The sequence below is a fragment of the Danio rerio genome, chromosome 25, assembly GCF_052040795.2.
Source record: "Danio rerio strain M-AB ecotype USA chromosome 25, GRCz13ab, whole genome shotgun sequence".
Taxonomy (NCBI): domain Eukaryota; kingdom Metazoa; phylum Chordata; class Actinopteri; order Cypriniformes; family Danionidae; genus Danio; species Danio rerio.
The window spans coordinates 13152618-13179190 of NC_141045.1; the positions used below are offsets into that span (position 1 = coordinate 13152618).

Consider the following 26573-nt stretch of genomic DNA (forward strand, 5'->3'; position numbering starts at 1 on the left):
TTTCAAATTATACAAATTATAGCAACCATAGACTTTCATCTAACTTCAAAGCTATTTCTTCCAAAAATGTATCAGTTTCTGCAATGTTTCGAACATTGTTAGCCTTATAAGTGTGAAAAAAACTTCACACCCCAGGCCACACTAGGCTGTGGTCTTTAGCAGCCGTTTTAGCATGCCTGCCTTCAGTGCCAGCTCAAATCCCGCTTGGAGCAGGGCTTCATTGGTGCCATGACCTGGATGCGGGTGAGGTTTAGAGGGGGTGAGTGTAAAGCAAGCCAGCTAGCAAGAGTTGTTAGGGTAAACCTTATTCCCCTCGTCTCAAGAGGCGTACTTTTGACAGATCCTTAAGGCAACACTCTTCTGCTTTTTTTTGTTAATGTGCTCACCTCCCATGCTGGAAAAGGTGGTTTGAATTCCACTCAGAGCAGGCAAATACAACTTGATTAATTCTGTTGGTGCCGTGACCCGGATGGGAGTGATTATTCTCTTCTCACTCTCCTGGCCTCAAGAGGTAAACTAGTGACAGAAACTATCAGAAGTGGTCTGCTTTGTTACTCAACACACCTCCCATGCTGGAGATGCTGGTTCAAATATCAATCAGAGCAGGGCAAGCTGAACCTGAGGGGTTATACTGGTGCCATGACCCGGATGGGAGTAAGTGTATGCCATACTCACTCTTCTGGCCTCATAAGGGACACTAGTGACTGAAGCTATCAAAAGTGGTCTGCTTTGTAAGTGCACCCACCTCTCATGCTGGAGATGCTGATTCAAATCTTACTCAGAGCAGGGCAAGTTGAACCGGATAAATAACTTTGATGTCGTGACCCTGATGGGAGTGAGTGTATGCCATACTCACTCCCCTGGCCTCATAAGAGACACTAGTGACTGAAGCTATCAAAAGGGGTCTGCTCTATTAGTGCACCCACCTCCCAAACTGAAGATGCTGGTTCAAAACTCACTCAGAGCAGGGCAAGTTGAGCCGGAGGGGTTATACTGGTGCCGTCAGCCAGATGGTAGTGAGTGTATGTCATACTCACTCCCCTGGCTTCAAAATGTATACCAGTGACTGAAGCCATCAGAAGTGGTCTGCTTTGAAAGTGCACCCACCTCCCATGCTGGAGATGCTGGTTCTAATCCCACTCAGAGCAGGACAAGTTGAACTGGATGGGTTATACTGGTGCCATGATCCGGAAGGGAATGAGTGTATGCCATACTCACTCTTCTGGCCTCAAGACGTACTCTAGTGACTTAAGCTATCAGAAGTGGTCTACTTTGTTTGTGCACACACCTTCCATGCTGAAGATGCTGATTCAAATCTCACTCAGAGCAGGGCAAGTTAAGCTGGAGGGGTAATACTGGTGCCGTGACCCAGATGGGAGTGAGGTTAAGAGGGGGGTGAGTGTAATGGAGTGAGAAAGTAAACCTCCTAGCTATCCTGGCCTCAAGAGGCACAATAGCAATAGATGCTAGAGGCTGTTTATATTTTGTTTTTTTGTTTTGTGTGCTACTGTGCCAGGCTCCCGTGCTAAAGTTGTTGGTTCAAATCCTGCTTGGACCAGGGAAAATAGAACTAGAATGGTGTACACTACACTTTGAGAGAGGTTTAGATGGGTGAGTAAAAGATGCCAGCTAGTAGAGGCTGTAGTAGTACAAATACTCTATTTAAAACATAAACAAAATAAACAGTTCTCTACTTAAAGGAATAGATCATCCAAAATGTTTTGTAAATACAACTGGCACAGAAAGGCATTATTAGATATTTATTTCATATTCTAATTGGAACTCTTATAATTAGCATTCTCCCATCAACTGTTTACATCACAGTTTTATTATCTATGCAATTAAAGCCCACATAAGGTCAATCTTAAATCCTAGAAAACATAATTACTGGGTTACATTATTTAAACACCTTGGCCTACTGACAACTATGGGGCCTGTTAAATAATCTGTTTAAACTGTTAACTGCCTCCCTGGCCGAAAAGCGGATTTCAGTGTTTTGTTGCCATTTTATTTTTTCATACATTTCAGACAGCTGTAAACGTTGGAAATAAATGCCTTAAAACAGACTCTCCCCGCAGCTTGTTTACTGTCACTATTACTCTTAGTCCTTTTTTTAACAGTGATGATCCTTCCAGCGATGAGCCAGACATGAAGTTTGTGTCTGCGGGAGCTGCTTTATACAGACGGAGATTAGAGAAAGGTCAACAGAATAAAACGGATTGATGGCGCTCGCAGCTGCTAGCCGAGAGGCTGAAAGCAGCGGCTGAGTGACTGAGACTGCGGACTGTGGCGAATGCGCTTTTGTGCTTTGGCCGTAAATAGGCTTGTATCATATCATCATCCTCTGAGCGGGTACAGAAGATTTACCATTTGTCGCCTCACTCGCACTTGAAAATGCACTGAAACAAGGGGGCTTGCTAAAGGCGCTAGGTTCTGCACCGCTAGACAGCTATCTTCAGGTAAAAGTGAAAAGATGAAACATGAGGCTTAAGTAGCTGTCCTTAACTACATTTGGTGCTTTCAGGGTGATGGTAAATCATGCTTTATGTTCGAATTTGGAAATTGTTTACTTGTTTATTTTGCTATCGATACACAGTAATATGGCTATTATCGTTTTATTTTTAGCATTTAGCATTTTAAGCCTGCTGTCTATGACTGTGACCTGCTGTGATCCATCTGCTGTAATCTATCTGAAGAGAGTGTGATCTTTACAGGAAGAAAAATATAAGCCATCTACTAGGATTACTAAGACTACAGTATAACAAGAAAACCATTTCTACTAAACACGCTAATCTGTAAAGTGTTTAGAAAAAAGCTGGCTTGCAAAATGTGCTCAGCACTGCTAATTGGCAAACCTGTTTTTCTGAATTAGATTTATAGTTTTTGAGAGTATATGTATGTGACACAACTATGCTATTATGTTAGCATTTTGCAAGTTTTAGTAACTGCCCTGCTGAAAAAAACTGCTTAAATCAGCCTAGGATGGTTTTTAGCTGGTCGACCAGTCTGGTTTAGAGGGATTTTGGCCATTCCAAGCTAGTTTTCAGCCCTTTCCAGCCTGGTCTTAGCTGACCAGTGGGAAGTTGACCAGTTAAAACCAGCCTGACCAGCCTAGCAAGACTGGGAGCCCAGCTAAGACCGAGCTGGAAATGGCTGGAAAACCAAAACCAGCTAAACCTTGGCTGATCGACCAGCTAAAACTAGCCAAACAGTTTAGGCAGGTTTAAGCTGTTTTTTTAGCAGGGTGCTTCATAAAAAATGAAAGTAAACCAAAATACAACAGTTTCTGTTTTACCACAAGAGTAAAAGATAAGAGAAAAATCAGCTAAATAAAATAAAAGGAGTTACCTATACACAAAAATATACAATTTTGTTGTCAGATCAAGAAAATAACTCAGTGAAACCCGCTAATCCATAAATGCTTGGGGGGGGGGGGGGGGGGGGGGGGTGTTAGCGATAAAGGCCAATAGTATCTGGAACCAGCCTTTATGATGCAAGCTGAGGCCCCGTTAACACTAATGCGTTTTAGTTTGAAAACGCATAAGTTTAGCTACGGTTACGCCATCCGTCCACACTACGCCGGAGTTCTCGAGCGCCGAAAACTGTTTAAAAAAAACAGTTTTTTAAAAAAAACAGCTGAAAACGCTGAAGAGGCTGTTTTCATTCTGAAACGCTGCTGCTCCGTCTCAGTGTGGATGATGGAAAACGGAGACATCTGAAAACGGAGGCGGGGCTGCAGACATTCGCCTTTCTGATTGGGGCTTTTCCTCAATATTAAGTAGCCTAACACACACAGTTCAGTCCTGCATCCTCTCCTTGTAAGTTCAGACTTCGCAAGTTTAATCTAGACTGCAGTTTCTTCTTCTCAGTTTGATATGGAAAACAGACTATACCGAGGACACGGGTAAATCTTCAAAGGGAACAGTGTACTTTATAACTTCATTCACATCACCCTGGCTACGTTGTTTCACTTTCTCAACAATAAAATGTAAACGTGATTTAAGGAACTGCCTATTTTCATTTTAATAGCAACTTAACAGACAGCAGAAATGTTGAGGCGTCATGCTGCATATATGAGCGTCATCTTCACTGTGTGGATATTTAAAACTAAACGGAGCCGATAACAACTGCCTCCTTTCAATTTCAGTGAAAATACGAAACACCCCTCTCTTTTGCTAAATATCAGTTTTAATAATCGATAATGGCCATTATAAAAGTATAACATACAATAAGTTTATACATTATAGGAAATAAAGGCAAGCGATCAGTTAATATACAGAATAGGCTACGTTACATTAATCATTAACTTATCTTTGCGCTCAGCCAAAACACGTTACCCGAGAACAAGTAATAGATTCCAATGACCAAAGTCAGGGAATATGTCGTTAGATAAAGACAACAAGACGAATGAAATATCCCGTTTAATAAATATAGTGAGATTAGATCCAGCGGGAGATGCTTGATGAGAAGTCCGACTAGCAGAGCTCTCATCAGGGTAGATGGGCTGCAGCGCTTGCCAAAGAGTGTGTGTGTGGTCACGTGATGTGCGTTTTCAGCGTTTTGGTGTGGACAGAGAACAGTTCAGAAACGCTGGGTAAAACGCGAGTGTGGACGCGGATCGTTTTCATTCTAAAACGGCGTTTTAAAACTAAAACGCACTAGTGTAAACGAGGCCTGAGACTGCATCACTCAGCGATGCAATGTCAGACACAATGCACTCAAATGGAGCTAGTGATGTCACTGTGACGGGTAAGGTTAGGGGTGGGGTTAGGTGAGCCCATTAAAAAGCATTGTATGCAGCACAGATTGCACTGCACCAGGTCTTCAGCCAGACCCCCTCCTAAAGGCGCTAAGTACTCTTGGTTCCATATTTTCACTGGAAAAATTCAGTCAAAATAGTACTTGAGAATGAGGGCAAGTCTATGTTAGCACTTGGCTAACTGCTAACTTGCGTCAAAACAAAAAGTATTCTTTTTTGCATACCAACAACATAAGGGGAAGAGTTTATTCTTTAGGAAAAGGGTTTGTGTAGCTATCAGTTTATTATTAGCATTTATCATTGTTTTTACCCCGCTGCAACCTATAGTTGGCCCATTACTTACAAGTCGAGAAGGTTATCTTTATGAGGAAAACATAAAAAATGACATACATGGTGCAGTCTGCAAGAACTTTGATAAGAAATCCACTCCCGCTAAACCTGCTAATCGTGTTGATCTGCGTCGAGTTAAAACCACATGACTGAATGAGATGCCTTGATTCTGCCCTAGGACCTTCAATTTTCCCCTCCAAAAATATCTGACAATGCAAGAGATATTAAAGACTTGTACATATTTAAAATCAAGATCACCTCAAGGGCAAGTCGACAAGCATCCAGCCATACTTCATGCTTCCCTTGAGATTGCAATCACTGAAGGAAAATAACCAAAAAGGTGGGAGAGGGGTGGGGGTATTGAGGAGTTCAGGTATTTTTTTATCAGAGAAACGTTTAATACAACCATGAATCCCCTCCCTGGTACAGCTGAAGACCCCTTGCCTTAAAAGCACAGGGGACAGAAAATAGATAATTGGGAAAATGGCAAACTACAGCGCTGTCTGTTGTTTCTCCGCAAGCTTATTTACGACGAATGCTTAATTGGATTTGCAGCAAATAAACATAGATGACACACTTGGCCTACATCTGCACCTCAGATTAGGCTACTTCATTGGCCTCTGCCGCATTATCATACAAAGCACACTAATTATGGCCATTCACTCTGCACAATGCAGCCTGTGCGAGAGATCTGATTTCAGACCCCAATTTTCCTGCTGAACTCCGTTTTCTCCATCTCACTCTATATCTGTCTTGATTACTGCAGCCCTTACTGTTTCGCTCATTCTCTTCTGGGACAGCCAGTGCCCGAGGAGAATAGAAATGGAAATTATGTCTGATCCATCTCTTGTATGCAAGTCCCAAAAACTACACTTCTGGGGTGTAAAGGCGGTGCAATTTTTGCCACACATTTGCTAATACACATTTGCTAATTTGCTAATATTAAGTGATTTAAAATTACATCTACCATAAAAAACATCTAAAAGAAAAAGTATTTAACATCACAACACTTTATCAAATCACATAAATTGTGTGCAATTTGGTGACACTGCCAAGTAGCATCACACACTGATTTCACTCAATCAGCTACAGTGCTAAGCAAAATTTCTACACTAAATTCGGGGACTACTAATTAGCAAGTTAATTTTTAGCAAGCACTAAAAACACCCTAGCAACACCTTAGCAACAACACGCAATCCGTGGTAACCACTTACAATAGTTGTTCTACATGAGGAAAGCAACACATTTAAAAGGTAAATCATATCTTATAAATTATTGTACACACATAGCAACCACCAAAACAACCTAGCAATCACACACAATCTCCGGTAACCACTAACAAACGGTTCAGGAAGGGAAATTTAAATCAGTTTTAAATTAAAAGATATCAATAATCAATATTAACCCCTTCAGAAAATCAGCATATGCTGGTAAGGTATGATTTGTTGCTAGTATGCTAGTCTTGCTGGTTTTAATGCTGGTTTTGCTGCCTCAATGCTTGTGTTGCTGGTTTTAATGCTGGTTTTGAAGGTCTTAATGCTGGTGTTGCAGGTCTTGGCCTGCTTAGCACTGAAACAATCAAAAGCAGCATTTAAACCAGCAAGACCAGCATTGAGACAGCAAAACCAGCATTGAAACCAGCAAAACCAGCATTGAAACCAGCATCAAAACCAGCAAAACCAGCATTGAATCCAACAACTAGCACTGAAATCAGTGAAACCAGCATACCAGCATCAAAAGATACCTTACCATATGCTGTTTTAGCAGGGACTCGAATCCCCATTGCAACTCCTTAGCAACAATAAAAAATCACTAAATTCTACAAAGGAAAAAAACCACTTGTATTTGTATTATTGAAATTAATAACAAGTTAATAACTCTAATCCTAACCCTAACTCACACAATCTCTGGTAACTTTACAACAGTTGTCGTACATGAGGCAAACAACAATTTTAAAATGTAAATGTAAGTTCATTCATTCATTCATTTTCTTTTTGGCTTAGTCCTTACCAATTAGGGGTCACCACAGCGGAATGAACTGCCAACTGCCAATCCAGCATATGTTTTACGCAGCAGATGACTTTCCAGCCAGAACCCATCAGTGGGAATATACATGTAAGTTACATTATAGAAATCAATGGATCTAGTACACACTTAACAACCAGTGAAACAACCTAACAACAACTTAGCAACCACACACAATTTCTGGTAACCACTTACAAATGGTTCTTCATGGAAAAATCCACTTTCACATTTAAACTAAATAATATCCCTGCTGAAAAATCCAGCTTAAACCAGCCTAGGCTGGCTCAAGCTGGTTTTAGCTGGTCGACCAGGCTGGTTTTAGAGGGGTTTTGGCCACTTCCAGGCTGGTTTCCACCCATTTCCAGCCGGGTCTTAGCTAGTCAGGCTGGGAGATGACCAGCTAAAACCAGCTTGACCAGCCTAGCCAAGCTGGGAGTCCAGCCAAAACCAGCTATATCCAGCTTAAACCAGGCTGGTCAAGCTGGTTTTAACTGGATTTGGCTGGTCATTTTTCAGCCTGACCAGCTAAGACCAGGCTGGAAATGGCTGGAAACCAGCCTGGAAATGGCCAAAACCCCTCTAAAACCAGGCTGCTCAACCAGCTAAAACCAGCCAACCAGCCTAGGCTGGTTTACGCTGGAAATTTCAGCAGGGATAAATCAATATTAACTCTAGATTCCTCATAGCAACCCCTTAGCAATAGTTTTTAAAAATTCTTACGTTCTACAAAGGATTCATATTCACCTAGCAAGAAGAAATTTAGTCATAACTCAAAACACCCTAGCAACACCTTAGCAACCACACACAATCTCTGATAACCCCTTACAACAGTTGTTCTACTCTAGGGAAACAACACTTTCAAAAGCTAATATAAATGATATAGCACACATCAATATATCAACTAAATAGTACACACTTAGCAACCACTAAAACACCTTTGCAACACCTTAACAAAACTGCAGCTAACCTCTTACAAAAGCTATACAAAGGAAACACCATTTTTAAACGTACTATTAAAACAACAACATTGATATGCAAATACTGTAGCAAGTTAACATTAGCAAGAGCAAGTCTCAAAAATGCTAGCAAAAACTTAGCAATCTCACAAAATACCTGGTAAACATCCTGGTTTCAAACATTTCTCACTTGTTAGTTTTTGGCCACTGTACACATTTATGGCTTCATAAACCACATATTAAAATGCACATTCTCCTCACTTTTACACACACACACACCTCCCGGCCGTCAGTAAGAAAAACTGGCAGCAATTACATGTGTGAGCACACTAGCGCGTGGGTGCGGACAAACACCAGCATCGGCGCTAAGATGCTTTTGCAGGTGTTCGCATCATTTCTTATTGACTGACAGCACTGGCAGTTGCTGCAGACATCATGTGTGATTCCCAAAGCCTGCATCTCAAATCCTGGCAGCACTGTGACGGGGACATCAGAGTCTTCCCAAGAGCATGTATCAAAGTAAAGCAATAATGTGCTTAGACCATTATGTTAGTTATACTGGCCTTTGTAAACGTACTGTAAGTGGTGACTGCTTACTGGCATTGGATGCGCCTTATGTCCCAAAAAGGATGGGTGAAACAGCACTGGCAGACATACCGCTCGCTTAAATAACAGAGCACTCTAATGATCAATCCAGCAGTTGGGAATTAGCTTAGCATCCTTGATACATTGAGGCTGCGTCCGAAACCGCATACTTCCATACTATATAGTACGCTAAAATCAGTATGCGAGCCGAGTTGTATGTCCGAATTCATAGAATTCAAAAATCAGTAGGTGAGAAGTACCCGGATGACTTATTACTTCCGGCGAGATTCTGAAGTGCGCAGCCCATGCACACTGCGCTATCCCATAATGCCCCATGAGAGTATTCATGAATGGAAGTGAGGCGACGCAACTGACGCAGGTAGGTCACATTACCATGACAAAATGGCGGAAGTAGTACATTCGAATTCCATTCGTCCTTCCATTTCACATTCATACTGTATAGAACATACTTTTCTAACGGCCGAGTAGTACGTTTAAATTCAAATGCAGTACCTACTGAGTAGTAGGCGGTTTCGTATGCAGCCTCAGAGTCAAATGCTAGGCTAAGCTTCAGTAAAATCACAGCCATTGCACAAATAAAAGCCATTGCATTGCATAAAATATGGTGATAAACCAAACAAATAAATAAATAAATTAAAACAAATATTTGTGTTATTACAATAGTTAATTGATAAATGATTATACTGACTTTGTATGATATATTTTTTATATTATTTATTTACTTTCTATGGCAATCTAGGGTTTCATGTAAATAAAATAGTAAACACAATAAAATAAAATTTGATAAATAACATAAAATGAAAAATAAGATAAATAACAATGACATTTGTAGAATATTTTAATAACAACAACAACAACAACAACAACATCAATAATAATAATAATAATAATAATAATAATAATAATAATAATTATAATAATAATAATAATAATAATAATAATAATACAGTTTAAAATACATAAATAATAAATACAAATTAATAAATGAATGAACCAAAATAAATCAAACTGAACAAAATCGGATACAATAATAACAAATATTTATGTAATTAAAATAGTATATTGATTAAAAGTTCTACTGAATTATGGCATTGTATGGCATTATTTATTTACTAATTATGGTATTCTAGGGTTTCATGAAAATAAAATAGTATATACGATAACATAAAATTTATTAAATAATATAAAATTAATAAACAAGATATATGACAATAACATTTGTGGAACATTTTTTATACTACTACTACTACCACTACTACTAACTAATACATAATAATAATAATAATAATAATAATAATAATAATAATAATAATAAAAACAAGAACAACAACAAAAACAACAACAATAATAATAATGATAATAATAATACAGTTTAGAAAAATATTATGGTGAATAAACTAATAATACATAATTAATTATTAAATCTTTATCAAAAAGTAATATTTATATCAAACATATTGATATATACAAATAAACAAACAAACAAACAAACAAACAAACAAATAAATAAATATATAATAAATACAAATTATTCAATTAATGCAATCTATGATCAAAAATTGATATAAAAATGTACAAAATCAACATCTAATGAGCTACAATGATTATTTAATATAGATATAACTTATGAATGAAATTATTGATTTAATATAATAAACAAAAAAAATAAAAACAGCACCATGTATTTATTTATCATGAATAAACAACAAAAATATTAAAAACATATTTTAAAAAAGGAAAAAAAATCTATAAACATCAAGTGTAGTAAAAGGAAGAAATGCTTACTAAATTAAATCAACAATATATTTTTCATGTAGGCAACCGAATAATTATACATTATTTATTTATTAGTTTATTTATATTTATTCATTCATTTATTCTTTCATTCAATTTATTTATTTATTTACACACAAACAAACAAATAGACAGCTTTCAAAATGTGTTCAGATCCATTCTGATCCTTGTGTGATTCTGTTAAACAGAGAAAATAAATACCTCATAAAACTGAAAATTGAAAATTGACTAAAAACGTCATAGAACATGCAGATGGCGTTGATGCTAGTATTATGTAATAGAGCGCATATGGGATATGGTTGTGTTGTCCCTTTGGAAAGGGTGTCCCGCAATCATCATCGCTTCACAGCTCTGGTTTTACCCAAATGACCTGCATTATGTCACATTAAATTCATTTACCCTCACAATGAACACACAGCTTTGCCTCAGCACAGCTGCGCAAACTCTATTTGCTTCTGACCCACAGAAAATGGAGCTAAATAATAAAAAAGAAGCATACTCCATAGTAATTAAATGATAAAAACTAGATCTTATTTATCCTACTTAACAGATAAGCTAAGTCAAACTACAATGCTAAGTAGGAAGCCATGTCTTTGATTAGCCAAAAGTTTGGGATCAGTAATTTGTTTGTTTTTAACCCTATTCCGCTTACAAATGCTGCATTTATTTGATCAAAATTACAATAAATAAATAAAAACTGTCAAATTGTAAAATAGCATTACAACTTAAAATTATAGCTGCAAGCAGCAATGGAAGGGACCTCGCACCCAGGCTCATTGCTACATGGTGGCCTTAGGATAACAGAGTAAAATAAGACTGACTTGAGTAACAATGCAGAAAATTCACATTTGAACCACATGAATCAATTGAATATAAAAGTAAATTAAGCATTTTCACATTGCAATAATTTATCACAATTTTACAGTTTATAGAAATGTAGTATTGTTTATAGTATCGTTGCACTTATTGGTTAAAATCCTCATATTTTCTCAAATTATAAATCTAAAATATTTCAAATGTAAATTTGAACTTATTCAAAATGCAAATGTAATAAAATATAGTTACTTATATTTTGTGTTTTAAATATATAACATCATTGCATATATTTTGTTACTCTACTCTGTTTATTAGGCACCCTATATAACTAAACTCAGATATTGAAGGCCTGTTCACAACAAGAGATGTAATTATGACGATAACGATTAAGGGTTTTAAAAATCATTCTAAATGTAAAACAGACCACAGCCTTATTCAGAGTTCAGACCACAGCATTATTTTTTTAAACTAAAATCACTTTTGTTTGCCGAAATCCCATAGACAAGCTGCATTAACTACTGTATAAACTTAAATATCAAAACTTAGTTGTTTATTAATGAATTAATATTTACATTTACATTTACTTATTATTTAAATAGAAAAACAAAGTAAATTGACAATGATAAGAAAGTATTAAATCTATATATTAAAAGTAAATAAATAAATGCATTAATACATATTTTACAAATTAAAAACAATAGTTTTTTTTTTATTTAGTTAATATAATAGATTTTCAAAAATCCCAAATATTTAAATTAACATATAAAAACAAATTGATATAAAAATGTAATAAAAGATTAAACCTTAAAAATATAAGTTGATTATTTAGTGTTCAGTCTTTGTGTTTCCTCCATAAAAATGCTGGAGAAATTACACTGTTAGACTTTACCTCAGTTTTACAGTTATTTACTGCAAAAAGGCCCAGTAAAATCCCAAATGAATTATTTACAGTTTACTGTAACATGCACTGCATTGTGGGTAATTTTAAAACTTTTACAGTAACTTTCTGCATATAAGGAATTTGCGGTATTCTACTGTAATCAAAGTAATCACGTGTTGCCACTGTAGTTGAAGACAAAATTGAGACATTTACTGAAAAAAAAAATTGCTTGGAATCAATTAAATTCAATAGTGAATACTATTGTAAAAAGTAAATAAATTATAGTAAATGTACTGTAAAAACTGTTCATACTGTAAAATTAAAATCTGTGAACGAGCATTTTACTGTAAAAAAAGTTGCGGCGAGGCTATTTTACTGTAAAATTAAATTACGGTAAAGCCTTGCGACTCTAAAACATATTTACAGGTAAGTTACTGTAAAGGGCCAGTTGCATTAACTTGCTAGCAACAACGCTGCCAGTAAGTTGCCGCAAAAATATAATAAAATGTTTAACAGTGTAGCCTTACTGCAACTTCTTTTTACGATAAAATACCCTTTTAACACTTTTGAATTTTACAGTTTGGACAATAGTTACAGTATTGTCATGGTAATTTGTTTAATTTTTAGAGTAGCAGTGCAAAACCTTTATTTTTATCTTTTTATTTTTTTTATTTTAATTTTTAGTATAAAAAGGGCATTTTTCTGTAAAAAGAAGTTGTAGTAAGGCTATTTTACTGTAAAATTAAATTGTGGTAGGGCCCTGCTACTGTAAAACACATTTACAGGAAAGGGGCAGTTGCTATTACTTCCTGACAACAGTGCTGCCAGTAAGTTGTCGCAAAAATACAATAAAATTTCTAACCTTACCGCAACTAGCCTAACCTTATCGCAACTTCTTTTTACAATAAAATACCATTTAGCACTTTTTAATTTTAAAGTATGGACAATTTTTAAAAATAAGTTGCGGTAAGGCTATTTTACTTTAAAATGAAATTGCGGTAGGGTCCTGCTACTGTAAAACACATTTACAGGTAAGTTACTGTAAAGGTAACAGTAAGTTACCGCAAAAATACAATAAAATGTTTAACAGTGTAGTTGGATGTTTTTAATTCCACTATGCCTACTATGATCGCAAATTGGTTTGATTAGATAATACATTTATAAATAAAGATTCACGAGTCAGATCTGCTGGTAGCACACTGAGGATACCTGCCGGTTACAAGAATCTAAAGCATAAAAGCATGAACTAAAAATAAACTGATTATTATTGTTGTTCAGTGTGAGCGCAAATATATATTGATTGTAGTTATAGCTATCCAGCAAGACAAAGGAAAGCACACGGACGATAAGGTGCTTTTGTTAACGCTCTCTTTCCTAAGGACAACACATGTTCGATATCTTACTGGAAATCCAAAAGTACTCTTCTCCTTGGAGGATCTCCAAAGGACATGCTAACCCTGCAGAGAAGATGGGCCACCTCAGAGGAGCTGTCCTGCTTCCCTGGCTTAAAAATATCACGTTTAGTCACGCGCGCACGAACACACCGAGACGCAGATGCCGGTGTGGATAAAGCCCCGTGCACTCAGCTGATTGGGGTCTGAATGGCGGACAGGACTGCGGTGACACCTCCAATATAATTACGAAATTACTTTACTTCATTTGTGATGATAATCCTCAGACGAGAGGCCCGACAATAGGCTAACACTGCCAAATGACTCTCCTCGATGAAAGCTGGTTTCACCTGATTGGAAAATGTAGGCGTAAATGTTTTCAAAAGCAAAAAAAAAATAATAGTAATTACAGATAATTCATTCTAGAATATATTGTTTCTTTAAAAAAACATAAAAAGGAACACTCTACTTTTTAAATAAATAAACAATTCTGTCATTAATTACTCACACTGTAAAAAAAGTCATCACATCAAAAGCTTTTATGTTCCTTTAACTTACATTAATAAGTACTTTTTTAAAGTTAATCAAATGTTTAACAAAATATTTTTGATTGATGTAACTTGAAGAAGTGTAAACAGTGAGCACATTTTCATTTTTGGGTGAACTATCCCTTTAAACCAGGTCACCAATCTCGCTCCTGAAGGCTTGGTGTCCCTGCAGGGTTTAGCTTCAACCTCCTCAATACACCTGCCTGGATGTTTCAAGTATACCTAGTAAGACATTGATTAGCTTATTCAGGTGTGTTTGATTAGGGTTGGAGCTAAAATCTGCAGGACACCGGCCCTACAGGAACAAGTTTGGTGACCACTGCTTTAAACAGTTGAGTTTTACCATTTCTTTGAATCCATTTAGCTGATTTCCAGATCTGGCTGGAGCACTTTTAGCTTAACTTAGCATAAAACATTAAATCGGATTAGACCATTAGCGTCTCACAATATATATAAGTTTTGATCATTTTGATCATAGAAATAGGTGTAGAATTATTCATTAAGCTGGCCCATAATCATAATTTACAGGTAAAGGAAGAACCTTTGTTGATACTCTTCTTCTACCATTGTTCAGTTAAGCTGAAATCTAAAATTAATGGTATGCACAAGTTTTGATTTAGTTTTTTATTACAGATATTATGCACTGGTTAAAGCACTCACTGCAGGATGTTTGGAAAAATAAATCCTAGATTTTCTCTTGTTAATCTTTATAGCACTTAAACAACCCAACTCTGTCCTTTGGGATAGTAGCAAGCAAATGCTCCTCTGAACAGTGAGGACATTTTTACTTTTGGGTGAACTATTCCTTTAAACAGTCGAGTTTTACCATTAGGCTAAAACGCTGATGAGTAACATGAATAAGCTCATTATTATTATGCCAATTAGATCCACTACAGTATTTTTGAATCTATTCAGCTGATTATCAGATCTGGCTGGAGCATTTTAAGCTTAGCTTAGCATGAATCATTGAATCATATGAGACAATTAGCATCTCGTTTAATTTTTTACTAGAGTTTTGATCATTTTCCTATTTAAAGCTTGAATCTTCTGTAGTCAAATTGTGTACTAAGATCAATGACAAATATAAAGTAGTCATTTTCTTGGCTAAAACGCTGATAAGTGACATGAATGAGCTCTTTGTTATAACGCCAATAAGTTCTACTAGAGTATTTTTTAATCCATTCAGCTGCTTCACAGATTTGACTGGAGCCCTTTTAGCTTAGCATGAATCAGTGAATCAGATTAGACCATTAGCAAAAAAAAAAAGAGCTTTGATCCTTTTCCTATATAAAGTGTGCCTCTACTGTAGTCAAATTGTTTACTAAAACTGACAAAAAATATAAAGTAGCCATTTTCTAGCTAAAACGCTGATGAGTAACATGAATGAGCGTATTATCATCACGCCAATAAGATCTACTACATGATCTTTGAATCTATTCAGCTGATTTACAGATCTGGATGAAGTACTTTCAGCTTAGCTTAGCTTAGCATAAATCATTAAATTGGATTAGACCATTAGCATCTCGCTCAAAAAAAGTTTTAAAAGTTTTGATCATTTGTGTACTGTATTTAAAGTTTGACTCTACTGTAATCAAATTGCTTACTAAAACTAACAAAAAATATAAAGTAGCTATTTTCTAAGCTAAAACGCAAATGAGTCTCTTTGATTCAATTCAGCTGATTTACAGATCTGGCTGGAGCACTTTTAGCTTAGCTTAGCATAAATCATTGAATCAGATTAGACCATTAGCATTCATTCATTCATTTTCTTGTCGGCTTAGTCCCTTTTATTAATCTGGGGTCGCCACAGCAGAATGAACTGCCAACTTATCCAGCAGGATTTTACGCAGCGGATGCCCTTCCAGCCGCAACCCATCTCTGGGAAACGAGAGAGCCTACCCAATTCACCTGTACCGCATGTCTTTGGACTGTGGGGGAAACCGGAGCACCCGGAGAAAACCCACGCGAAGGCAGGGAGAACATGCAAACTCCACACAGAAACGCCAACTGAGCCGAAGTTGGAACCAGCAACTTTCTTGCTGTAAGGCGACAGCACTACCTACTGCACCACTGCCTCGCCCTAGACCATTAGCATCTCGCTCAAAAAAAAAAAAGGTTTGAGAGTTTTGATAATTTTTGTATTTAAAGTGATTCTACTGTAGTCAAATTGTTTACTAAAACTAACAAAAAAATGAAAGAAGCCATTTTCTAAGCTAAAACACTGATGAGTAACATGAATAAGCTAAATATTATAACGCCAATAAGATCTACTACAGTATCTTTGAATCCATTGAGCTGATTATCAGATCTGGATGGAGCACTTTTTTGCTTAGCTTAGCATAAATCACTGAATCGGATTAGACCATTAGCATCTCGCTCAAAAAAAAAAAAATGTTTTGATCATTTATCTATATAAAATGTGACATCAATGAGCGCATTATTAAAACTCCAATAAGATCTACTACAATATGTGAGTATAAAATCATAACGTTTTTCTTCCACTCTTACTATATTTCCAACAAACATCATTTTAGGCAATGCTTGACAGCAGAATTCCTTAAAATGAATTACCAAGCAGAGCGAAAGTGGCTTGATGTGCTTAAAACTACAGTATTTTTGGATCCATTCAGCTGATCTGGAGCGCTTTTAGCTTAGCTTAGCAAAAACCATTGAATCGGATTAGACCATTAGCATCTCGATCATTTTCCTATATAAAGTTTGACTCTTCTGTAGTCAAAATGTGTACTAAGACCAACAAAAAATATAAAGTCGCCATTTTCTTGCTAAAACGCTGATAAGTAACATGAACGAGTGCATTTTTAAAACCCCAATAAGATCTACTGCAGTATGTGAATTTGAAATCAAAGTCTTTCTTGCACTCTTACAGTATGTCCAACGAACATCATTTTAGGCAATACTTGACAGCAGAACCCCTTAAATGAACTCCTGAGCAGAGCGAAAGTGGCTTGATGTGCTTAAAACAATATAACAGAAGAATCGCAACAATGTCACAGTGTATCCCTGTTCACTCGTGCTGTTAGATCTCAAATTCAGCCCCGCAGGAGGTCTGTACACCAGTAACCACAGCTAAAATCAATGAAGGCTTGAGAATATGAAGAAAGAAGAAAGAAAAAAAAACATTCACTTACAGCTCCAAAAGTTGCAGATTCTGAAAAAGCTGCCATGAGAGAGTTGTCAGAGGATTCCTGGACAAGTTTCTGCAGGGGAGAGAAAACACACAGAGAGTTTAATGATTTAACGCTGACTATTTGCGACAAGGTGATAAAGAAAACACAAGGGAGCCAAACAACGGGCAGTGCGGCAGGGAAGTTAGGGGAATGAGTGCAGCGGTACGTTACCTCGCAGCCACGCCAATCCAATAAACAGAGACTTGGTCATTTTCAAGACAACAAATTAAATCGAGCAGAAGGAGGCCTGGAGCCTTAAAAGCCACTAAACTCAATACAAGGCTAAATGACTGTGAAGCAGATAAGGCATGTTTTCAGAACAGAGCTTTCAGATGTGGGAGGCATTACTCGAAAACTGAAGTGGGGGTCGCTAAATGATGTGTGTGTCAAGTCCGGTAACTAATGCAGTGAGATGGCATGAAAAACCCATGCTTGTGGCAACAGTTTTATTTTAAGGATTATATTATATCATTTTTTGTATGTTACTCTGCAGTTTTGTTTTTTTTAGATCTTTTTATTGACATTTCACTCGAAGAAAACAACAATTTATAAATGACTTGAAACACAGAGACAAATTGTCTTTGCTATAACAGGGCCCCCCACCCCACTGCACCATACCTCTACAATACTGTATATTATGCACAGGTGTACATCATGTCATGATATATACAGTTGAAGTTAGAACTATAAGCCCCGTTTTTATCTTTATTTTTTATATATTTTCCAGAGCAAGAACATTTTCACAGTATGTCTGATAATATTTTGTCTTGTGGAAAAAGTCTTGTTTGTTTTATTTAGGCTAGAACAAAAGCAGTTTTTAATTTTTCAAACTCCATTTTAAGGACAAAATTATTGGCCCCTATAAGCTTTTTTTTTTTTTTTTTAGAACAAACCATTATCATACAATAACTTTCCTAATTACCCTAACCTGCCTAGTTAACTCAATTAACCTAGTTAAGCCATTAAATGTCACTTTAAGCTGTATAGAAGTGTCTTGAAAAATATATAGTCAAATATTGTTTAGTGTCATCATGGCAAAGATAAAATAAAACAGTTATTAGAAATAAGTTATTAAAACTATTATGTTTAGAAATGTGTTGAAAAAAATTAACTCTTACTCTAAACAGATCTAAACTATGTTTCCTACAAAAATACAAAGCAGGTTATGTTTCCCAGCTGTCTTTTTTTTTTTTTTCACTCGATATTATGAGCACTGCTTCGTTTAAGCCCTCGCCATAGTAGTCATATTAAAAGCAATCATATCTCCATCTGTTTCAAGCTTCGAATATTAGAAATTACATATCAACACAACAAAACTGAGATATGATCACAATTTGAGTACTTGGGATCAATATACTTCACCCGCAGCTGTTTTTCAGTCATTTATAACCCTCATGTCCATGTCAGAGCTACAGTTCACTGATGTTTTTGTTGGTCTTTTGGAGATTTAGCCATTGATTGCGATGTTATATAATGTTAGTGTCTGCTTTTTTATTTGGTGTTGGATTAATATTTGCTCACTTCTGCTGTTTATACTTTGATTTGCATTTCAATTTATTTATTTATTTCTTCCACTTAACTGCAAATTAGAACAGAAACTGAATAAAGAGCACACAAACATACTGACAGATATAGGCACTGTACATCGTTATGGGTCAATGATGCTAATATTCAGCACAAATCCATCAATTTCCCTTTTCTGGCTGTTCTTTCTTTGAATGAATTATGTAATAGCGTCAATGCAAGCTTCCTCTTCGGTTAGTAACGATATATTTTATTGCACAGCAATTAATCTATTAGGTCATTTGGCTAAAATAGAGAAATTACGGTTTAATTTGTTTGTGAATTTCACCTCTCCTGCTGTGCATGAACTAAGCTGTTGAATGGTCAGCGTATAAGGCGGCTAGGCTAACCAAGCTTCAATTTTAATTCAATTATTATCTAATCGGTTGCCTATTATGTCGTAAATATACCCCTGTAATGCATACTGCAGTCTTTTTTTTGTCTGGTTTTCTCTGATCTCTTACCTGTTTGCCAAAAATGACTAATTATATCCCTGGCAATGTCTGAAACTGGCACATACACATTGTAATAGACGTGCCAGGCACAAATGCTTGACAGGCGTAGCAACAGTAACTAAGGAGGGCAGGTCAATCGGTTTTATTGAGAATAATGACATGTTGACTGTTCCAACATGGAAGATCAATTGACATGTCTTGAGAGGTCAAAAGTGAAAAACTTTTCATTAATAACTGCTCCAAAATCAATTTACAGATATAGGAAGAAACGCTGTTGATACTTTTCCTCCTCCATTGTTCAGTAAAGTTGAAATCTGTACATCTTCTATCAAAAATAATTACATTTAAATTAACGCTCAATTAGGTAATGTATTTACTAACATGAACAAACATTTAGTAATACATTTATTACTGCATGTATGTCCTTTTTATTGTTAGTTAATATTATTTAAGTTAAATGTTAAATCACTGTGCATTACACTGCAAAAAATGCTTTACTTACTTAGATTTTTTGTCTTGTTTCTAGTCCAAATATCTGAAAACTCCTAAATCAAGAAGAATTTTCTAGACAAGAAAAACATATTTTCTTGTTTTGAGAAATAATATGCCAATAATAAGTGGGTTTTTCCTTAAAACAAGCAAAATAATCTGCCAATGGGGTAAGTAAAATAATCTTACGTCAAAAGAAAAAAAAACAAGATTATTTTGCTTACCCCATTGGCAGATTATTAACTAATGTTAACAAGCTTTGGATTTTAATAGCACATTGGTTAATTATCAACTATGATTAATAAATGCTTTACAAGATTATTTATGCTTAGTTGATGTTAGTAAATACATGAATTAGTAATTACTAATGGACCAATATTCTAAAGTGTTACTGTTGATTTTTAAAGTTAAAGATATTATACACAAACCACTGGTTCAAGCATTCAGAGGAGGATGTTTGGAGAAATAAATCCTCTTAGATCTTCTCTCATTCATCCTCATAGCATTTGATCAACCACACTGTCTTGTGGGACGGCAAGCAAGCAAATGCTCCTCCTGGGGCTGAAACCAAAACCCTGGAGCCTCACTAACGGGCCTTCATTATCAATATTTATTGAATACTTCAGATCACTTAATACCCCCAACACTGGCCTGCTCAGATCCTATCAGGAGCTTCTGACAGAAAATCAATGCACCCAGATACATCCCTTCGCCCCGGTGCAGCCCATGGGACTGAAGCCTGCTGGCCGCTCGTCCCTGACCTGCTCCTTCACCGAATTTTTTATTTTTTTTGCTGCCTTTTTACACTTTCTACTGACAGCAAAACAAAAGATCCTTACAGCTAAATAGGACAAACGCATGTAGAACAATGGAAACTGAGCCTCATCAACCTCAATGCAGAGTTTTGCTTGTACAACTTTGCAAAAGTTTAGTTAACTTTATATAAAAAGTGAATTAACCTGAAATAAAGGGATTTTTTAAATGCATTTCAAATTAATGATTAAAAAACTTTCTATTATTTAAAAACATCCTAAATAAATTTTTAAAGAATATAAAGTATTAATTGTATCCTAGTATGAAGAACACACACACACACACACAAAACTGTTGTAGAACTTCAGCCTATTCAGCTGATTTCCGGATCTAGCTGGAGCACTTTTAGCTAAGCATAAATCATTGAATCAGATTAGACAAATAGCATCTCTTGAAAAAATATATATATATATAAATTTCAAAGTGTGAATCTTCTGTAGTCAAATTGTGTAGTCAAACCGATCTCCTCCACCGTCCGTTGTTCACTTTCACTTTCTTCCGCGACTCCCCCACTTTTTACACTTTTGTCCACAACAACACCCCCCCCCCCGATTTTCACATTTGTGCGCAACAACCATCAACCTCCGCCATCTGACACCCCTCTGACATCCAACGCCCCCACCCCATCCAGACACTCCACTTTATTTGTGCATGACACCTTTACATCCTCGAGTAACATGCTGGATCCCTTACGTCGAACTGTTCCCGGACCTTGCAATTCACAAATTAAGCACTGATATGAAGAACATTTCCACACACACACAAACACACAAAACTGTTCTGATAGAACTTTAGTTTTAGCTTTAGTTTAGTTTAAACATCTTGCTTAAAAATAAAAAAATAAATAAAAAGAGTTTTGATCATTTTCCTATTTAAAGTGTGACTCTTGTAATAAAATTGTGTATTAAGACCAATGAAAAATATAATGTACAGAATGAAGAATATTTTACAGCAACCCACACACACACAGAGACACACTCACACAAAACTGTTCTGGTAGAACTTTAGTTTTCAGTCAGTTCAGCTGATTTTCGGATATGGCTGGAGCACTTTTATCTTAGCTTAGCATAAATCATTGAATCAGATTAGACCATTAGCATCTCACTCAAAAAAATAATAATAAAGAATTTTTGATCATTAAAGAGTTTTGATTAAAAAAAGAGTTTTGATCATTTTCCTATTTAAACTGTGACTTTTCTGTAGTAAACTGTAGTTTTTTAAAGTGTCACTTTACTTTAGCTCACAATTCCAGGTATTAACAAACCATTAACTATACTCAATAAACTAAACTCAATCAGCTGCTTATTAATAGTTATTAAGGTAGAAGTTGGATTTACGTTTTGGGTAGGATTAGAGATCACTAATGAACTACTTATGAACAGTTAATATCTTAATAATAGGCAGGTAATGAGCCAGTAGTTAGTAGCATGAATTGTTACTTAAACTAAAGTGTTACCACTGTTCTTAATAGAAATAAAGTAACAAAAAAAGAAAGTTTCTTCGCAGAACACAACACGTTTAAAACCAAATAAGTACAAATGTATCTTTCAGTAAAGTGTACAGTAAAACGACCTCTGTTATGATCACCCAACCTTATGGCACTGGGAAATAAAAAATGCAAATGTGGATGTACGCATGTTAATGCACTCGTAACATCATAACCACAATGTCATCTTAAAAATTCAATAAACGTTGAAGGACGAAACCCCTATCAAATGTGATTAGACCATAGGTGCATGTGTACTAAATAGCAGATGTACTTCAGTGTGGATATAATTTGTTTGGAAATGCCAGCATGCATCTTTCTGTAGCCAAAAGAGTTGTGATAAGAAACAAAAATTGATCATAAAGAGCCCCTTTGATACATCAAATTTATAATTGTCAGCAAAAACATTGCGGGAACAGACTTGCTTATTATGAATCTGCATAGTCCATCAAAAATGAAATCATCACAATAAATAGTTTAAATCAGTGATTAGTTAACTGAATATGCACTCTAACTAGATCATCTGAATCAATGAAACATTAACTAAAGCCTCACTCAAAATAGATAATTTGAATAAGTGATTCATAAACTGAAGACTCACTTTGACTTGTTTTTTTGAATCAGTGAGTCATTCCCAAGAGCCTGGTTCTGGTAGGATCAATTGAATATGGGATTTAATTCATTGGAGACTTCTTATGACAAGATCATTTGAATCAGTTTAGTCCTAAACTGGAGTTTCTCTGACTGGATGATTTGAATCAAATAATTGTCCTGCTAAAACTGATCCTTTAAATTGGTGAGTCTTTAAATACGCTTGAGACTCACTCTAACTGGATAATTTGAATCAGAAGTTGATTCTCTGCTTAAGTCACTAACTTGAAATTTGCTGTGACAGGACCATTCGAATCAGTGAGTCGTCAACTTGAGACATGCAGTGACCACATCATTTGACTCAGCCAGTCGTAAAATGGACACTCAATCTGACTGGATCGTTTGAATCAGATAATTGTCAGTCTAAAACTTCCTTTGTAAAGATCATCTGAATAAGTGAGTCATTAACTTAAGATTCATTGTGACAAGATCATTTGAATTAGTGAGTTGTTAACTTGAGACCTCCACTGATGAGATCATTTTATACAGTTGTAAATTAGAGACTCGCTTTGACTGGATCATCTGATTCAGATAATCGACATTTTGAACCTTCTATTGATAAAATATTTTGAATAAGTGAGTCGTAATTTGAAATTTGATGTCACAATATTATTTGAACCAGTGAGTCGTCAACTTGAGACTTGCTCTGACTAGATCATTTGAATCAGTGAGAAAGTGCAAACTTGCTCTTACTGGATCATTTGAATCAGATAATCATAATTCTGAAACCTCTTTGATAAATATCTCTCAAATAAGTGAGTCATGAACTTAGGATTCACTGTGAAAAGATCATTTGAATCAGTGAGTCGTCAATTTCAGACTTGCTCTGACCAGATCATATGAATCAGATAATCGTCATTCTGAAACCTCTTTAATAAATATCCCTCAAATGAGTGAGTCATGAATTTAAGATTCACTGTGACAAGATAATTTGAATCAGTGAGTCATTAACTTGAAACTTGCTCTTACCGGATCATTTAAATCAGATAATAGTCATTCTGAAACTTCTTTTATACATATCTCTCGAATGAGTGAGTCATGAACTTAAGATTCACTGTGACAAGATCAAATGAATCAATGAGTCATTAACTTGAGACTTGCTCTGACCAGTCCAGATTTGAATTAGTCAGTCATAACCTAAAGACTCACTTGAATAAGTAAGTCGAATCAGTGAATCATAAACTGGAGGACATCAGCATGCATATGTTTTGCAGCTTAAAAAAGTCATAACAGAAAAAAAAATGATCATAAAGGGCTCTTTTGGTACATAACAGAAGAAATTTGTAAGTGCCAGTGAAAACAATGAGAGCTCTCCAAAAGAACAGAGCGAAAAGAAAACACCCACTTGTTGCCTATTTCTGAAGACAAAAGTTTCTTGAACATGCTCATGTTGCCTAATCTGAATCTGCTTAGCCAGTCCCTAGCGTGGCACAAGGAATTTCCACCAGCAAAACAAATAATAAACCTAGATAAATAAATAAATAAATAAAATAAAAACGTGCTTGCTGCTCTGACTTGTTGCCATAGCAACTTCAGCCTGCGAATCCTCACACTTTCTTTTCTCCATGTTTCCTGTGTCGCAGGATGGGAAACGGCAAACCAGTCACGAAGAGACCATCCTGACACCCACTGCAGGAAAAAAAAGGACTGATAAAAAATGTATAAATCGACAAACAAAATAACCTTTGGTTCCTCAAACGAAGGTAAGGCGCCCACTCGTGCTCCGCTTGCCCTCGGCATTCTAATCACCTCATTAAATTGATAATGAGATTATTAAGGTGGCCTCTATGGGGACACACAAGGGCTTCGTATTTGGCAGAGGAGATTATTATTCTCTGCACACAATAGAAGAGTTCAGCTGGACAGTGGGCTTTGATGGAAAGGGTCTGGAGGATCAGGACCGCTAAATGACCATCCGTCAAGACATGATTGCCGACAGATCCTCAAGTCAATAATAACACATCTGCAATGAATAAAAAATATACTTTAATTCTTCTGCAGACTGGATTAGGAGCAACGTAAGATTCTAAAAGTTGTATTTTAAAAAAGAGTTAGCATCTCACTTGCTAACAGAGTATGCTGCGTTCACACCAGGTGCGGATAAAGCATCAAAGTCGAGTGATTTACATGTTAAGTCAATGTAAAGACACAAATAGACATCCTGTGGTGTGATATGCACGAATGACACAATTGGTGTGAATGAAGCGGCGCGAGTTTTGTGCGAAACACTCAAGCAGAAAAATCGGAACTTCGGCAGACAATCGCACTCCGTTAACCAATCAGGAACTTTCTCTTGTAGGGACGTGTTTATGACGTAGCTTCTGTTGGTGGTGTCCCGAGTGGAAATCCTCTTGCAGACACAGTTCATCAAACTGGACTCGGCTTAGTTCAAAGCAAGCTGAAAGCCTCCATCATCCAGTATAGTTTCTGGAGGAGTTGATGAACTCAAAGAGCTGGGTGCACCTCTGAAAGCATCTAGTGGATCAGACATGGCGCCGTACAAATATAAGCTACTATCTTGATAAAATCCATGTTAGCCATTTAGCATCAAAGCTAGAGTCACCGGGCAGACAGAAGCTCCACCCATGATGCAAATCCGCATGTATTGTGAAGTGAATTTGACGCTCAAATGAAGCGGATTTGACGCACAAATGAAGCGAGTAAACTCAATATGTTCGTACTTTTATTTACATGCAAATATCGCATTCTACTTGTGCATTCTGTGTTTGGAGTGAACACAGCATACAATTGATTTTTAAAAGTTTTCTTTTTAAAGATAAGAGAAGGAGAGTTAATGGAATTTATTCCATTAAAAAAATTTTTTTTTTGATTGATTAATTGATTGATTGATTGATTGATTGATTGAATGATCTATAAATAAAAATTAAGTCTACAAATAAAATAAAAAAACATATATAATAGTTAATAATCATTACTGCTATTATTTATTTATTTGTTTATTTTTATTATCATAATAATTATTATTATTGTTATTCATTTTCTTTCGGCTTAGTCCCTTTATTAGTCAGGGGTCGCCACAGCGTAATGAACCTCCAACTTATCCGGCATATGTTTGACGCAGTGGATGCCCTTCCAACTGCAACCAAGTACTGGGAAACATCCATACACACTCATTCATACATATAAACTATGGCCAATTTAGTTTATTTAATTTACCTATAGCCCACGTCTTTCTGGGGGAAAAGTTGCCAAGGTTGTCAGGAATTTTGTTGTTTGAGCAATTTAAATAATTTTAATTTAAATAATTTTAATTTAAATAATTGAAATTTGAATTTAAATAAGTAGTTTGAACAAACAGTAAATATCAGGGTTTTTTTAGTGTATTGATCATAATTTTATTTTTTAATTTTTATTTTTTACAGTGTAGTAGTAGTATTAAAAACTAAGGACTCTATTTTGACAATCCAGGAGCAAAGTTTAAAGCGCAGGGCGCAAAAGCATTGATGCGTGTCCGAATATACTTTTGCTATTTTAAGGACGGAAAAATCCACTTTGCGCCTTGCCGCATGGTCTAACAGGGTTGAGCTTTTTCACTTAATGAGTTATGAGTGTGTTTAAAGAATAAACCAACCGGAGTCTTATCTCCCATTCCCTTTAACATTCAGTTGCGTCATGCCATAGCGCATTTGCTATGGTGAACTTTGTAAGTGGAAAAACTGAATGCTTCGCTAGAGAGAAAACAGTTAAACAGCATCTACAGCGCGAGAATGAGAGATGAGCTTCCTCATTCTTTACTTTCACTTTCATTCTCGTGGATAGGAAAACGTGTTGTACGCACAGACATCCATTAGCCTATACATAA

At 36.0% G+C, this 26573-nt stretch overlaps 1 protein-coding gene and 1 long non-coding RNA gene across 14 annotated transcripts in view; one reads left to right on the forward strand and one right to left on the reverse strand.

Moving 5' to 3' along the window:
* ntrk3a (neurotrophic tyrosine kinase, receptor, type 3a) overlaps positions 1–26573 on the reverse strand; it is a 441806-nt gene that overhangs the window by 228480 nt on the left and 186753 nt on the right. For 12 of the 13 annotated variants that reach the window (XM_087311051.2, XM_087311053.2, XM_087311049.2 and 9 more), the window contains one exon: positions 17255–17323. Coding sequence is in view for 3 of the 13 variants with exons in the window: in XM_087311046.2 (XP_087167172.1) it covers positions 17255–17323 (69 nt within the window). In the remaining 10 variants the exon portion in view is untranslated. Of the gene's footprint in view, positions 1–17254; positions 17367–26573 lie in introns of all 13 variants that reach the window. The other variant, XM_088651687.1, reaches the window with a different exon arrangement.
* On the forward strand, positions 12849–18444 carry LOC147830816 (uncharacterized). Its single transcript, XR_015526234.1, has 3 exons — positions 12849–14417; positions 14634–14650; positions 16941–18444. It is a non-coding gene; the product is annotated as an uncharacterized LOC147830816 (long non-coding RNA).